General features: G+C 42.5%; 1 protein-coding gene across 1 annotated transcript in view; it reads right to left on the reverse strand.

The window, feature by feature from the left end:
* Nucleotides 1–2,500, reverse strand: part of zormin (spectrin and immunoglobulin domain-containing protein zormin) — a 215,550-nt gene that overhangs the window by 56,269 nt on the left and 156,781 nt on the right. Inside the window, 3 exon segments of the mRNA XM_086542137.1 lie at nt 128–259; nt 412–533; nt 686–936. Of these exon segments, the coding sequence (XP_086398263.1) occupies nt 128–259; nt 412–533; nt 686–936 (505 nt within the window).

A 2,500-nucleotide genomic window follows, 5' to 3' on the forward strand; every position in this document is an offset into this window, starting at 1 on the left:
CGTGTGCGTGTGCGTGTGCGTGTGCGTGTGCGTGTGCGTGTGCATGTGCGTGTGCGTGTGCGTGTGCGTGTGCGTGTGCGTGTGTGTTTGCTACTCCCTAAAATGACTAAAATCAAACAAGGCCGACCTTGGCAGCCGCCTCTCTCCTGAGGTGCTCGTGGAGGAGAATCTCAGCATTACCCTGAGACTCTCCCAGACCCTGATGCTCGGAAACTTCATCGCGCAGCTGCTTCAGAGAAGTTACCGCTTCGGTCAAGTCCTGGAGACAAGATAATATGTTAAGCATTCTCATGATCAAGTTGCTCCGTTCCCTTCAATGCCATTACAATATGGTTTTACAACGGGAACAACAGCCTTTTGGTCATTTTTATACATATCATCTTCATCTTTTATATGGGAAAAGAATATTACCTGGTACAGAAGACACAGAGCGAGACACTGTTCTAGATGGTGCTTCCTTGCAGAGAAGAGTCCATCCAGGAACCTCCTTCGGTCGTGGAGTGACTCAAGGTAATGTTCGATTTGGGAGCACGCTGTCGGGAAGGAAGGGGAGGAATAAATCATTAAATGTTTAATTCAGCATTCAATAAATCTATACTACTGTCGGGAAAATAATTAACGGTTTTGTTATCATCTGGCAAAAAAAAAAAAAAAAAAAAATCTGAACAACAAATCTACCACTCACCAAACTCAATGTTGGTCTTGATGTGCTGCGGCCTCGAATCGAGGGAGGCGCCCTCAGTAGCCAGGCCCCTGAGCCGTGCAAGGAGGGCCTGGGCTTCCTGCAGCGTGTACATTGATGCTTCGAGGATGGCTCGCTTGTGGTCGTGTAACTGCGACAGGAGCTGCCTTGCGCCTTCAGCGTCGCCTGGGAGCACGTTGTCCGTGTAAACGCGCTCGGCAGCGTCCATGCTATCGCTGTACTGTCTCGCTCGCCTGTAAATAAATGTTGTTTTGCAATAAGTACCTTGTGATAGGATTTACAATAAACGCCATGTCAATATTACACCCGTGTGGATGAGCATCATCTAATGTTGTAAGTGTCCACAGTAAAGGATATCGTTGTATATTTGCTCGATTATAAATAAATATTGTTCAGCGTTATGAGAACTTACTCTTTTTTTTTCCTTTTTACGTGATATCATTTAAGAGGTTTATTACATCAACACGCAGTACTAAATGTAGTCACTCAGAGAGCTTATCAAATCCAAGTCAAAAATATCCTCAGCGCCTGTAGGTGCTTACGAGAACCAGCGATATAAAGATAGACGAACATAACAATGATATATTTTCACTACGAGCTATTTGAATATGCGTGTGGTATGCATAGTTATGATATACGCGAGATACAGTCAAATCTTTCCTATAATGCCCCATACTACTTAACAAACCTGACAGAAAATCTTCTGCAAACCTTCTTTGCTTCTTTGAAAGAACCGAGACTGACACGAAGCAGAAGTTGTGTTTCTCCTAAACGAGCTACTATCTGTATATCCCTCGTATGTAATGCAACACTCCTTTGGTCTGTTATCGCTAAGCTATGGAAACCGATCCTACGATTGCGGTAATATCGTGGTTAAATCTGATGTTGCTCTAAGGAGGGTGTTTTTTTATGATGTTAACTACCATCCGTACCTTACGTTTCTAGAAATATTAATTGAAGATCAAAATATACATGAAAATATTTCACCTCATGTATGTTGCAGTGCTAACTAAAGCATCTCCTTCTTTAGCAAACATATAAATGTAGCTTTTAGAGTCTGAGAAAGAGACTCATAGAACTCATTAAGCAAGACACCCGAGCTGAGGCAGTCACTCCGTCTTCACCTCTCATGGTAACTGCAGGTTCGGTTGCGTGGGTGAACATCTCTTTAAGCGTGTTTATTGATGCTAGCTTTTAGCAGGACATCATGTATCAAAATATTTCCGCATAGATGATTCATATATATGTATATATGTATGCATACACACACACACATACATACATACATACATACATACATTCATACAGACATACAGACAGACAGACACACACACACACACACACACACACACACACACACACATACATATATATATAGATAGATAGATATTTAAAAAAAAAACATTGCTATTACCCAGTAAATCACCTCCACCAAAACCATATCACTGGTCGAAATATCACGTACTTTAATCCCAACATTCATGTTAGAATTTTGCACGCGTCCCAAGGCGTTAGCGGTTTTGTAACATTAAACGCCATTCTAGCGGCATCGGTTAACTCGCAACACGGGATGTCTGTGAAGACTATAATGGCCCGCATTAACATTCCACGGGAATCGACTTTACACCGATAAATGAGGGCGAAGTCTTAGGTCAGTTCGATCAAGGACTGCCGATTAATAGGGACCACATCCACGCCATAATGTCAACAGGATGATTAATCAGAGCCGGTCCGCGCTCGTCACAGAAAAATCAGTCCGGGATAAGCAACATCTCAACAATTTGCTCGAGTTTCAAC

Source organism: Penaeus japonicus, unplaced genomic scaffold (assembly GCF_977035675.1).
Source record: "Penaeus japonicus unplaced genomic scaffold, GWHDUDI00000001_assembly GWHDUDI00000012, whole genome shotgun sequence".
Lineage (NCBI taxonomy): Eukaryota > Metazoa > Arthropoda > Malacostraca > Decapoda > Penaeidae > Penaeus > Penaeus japonicus.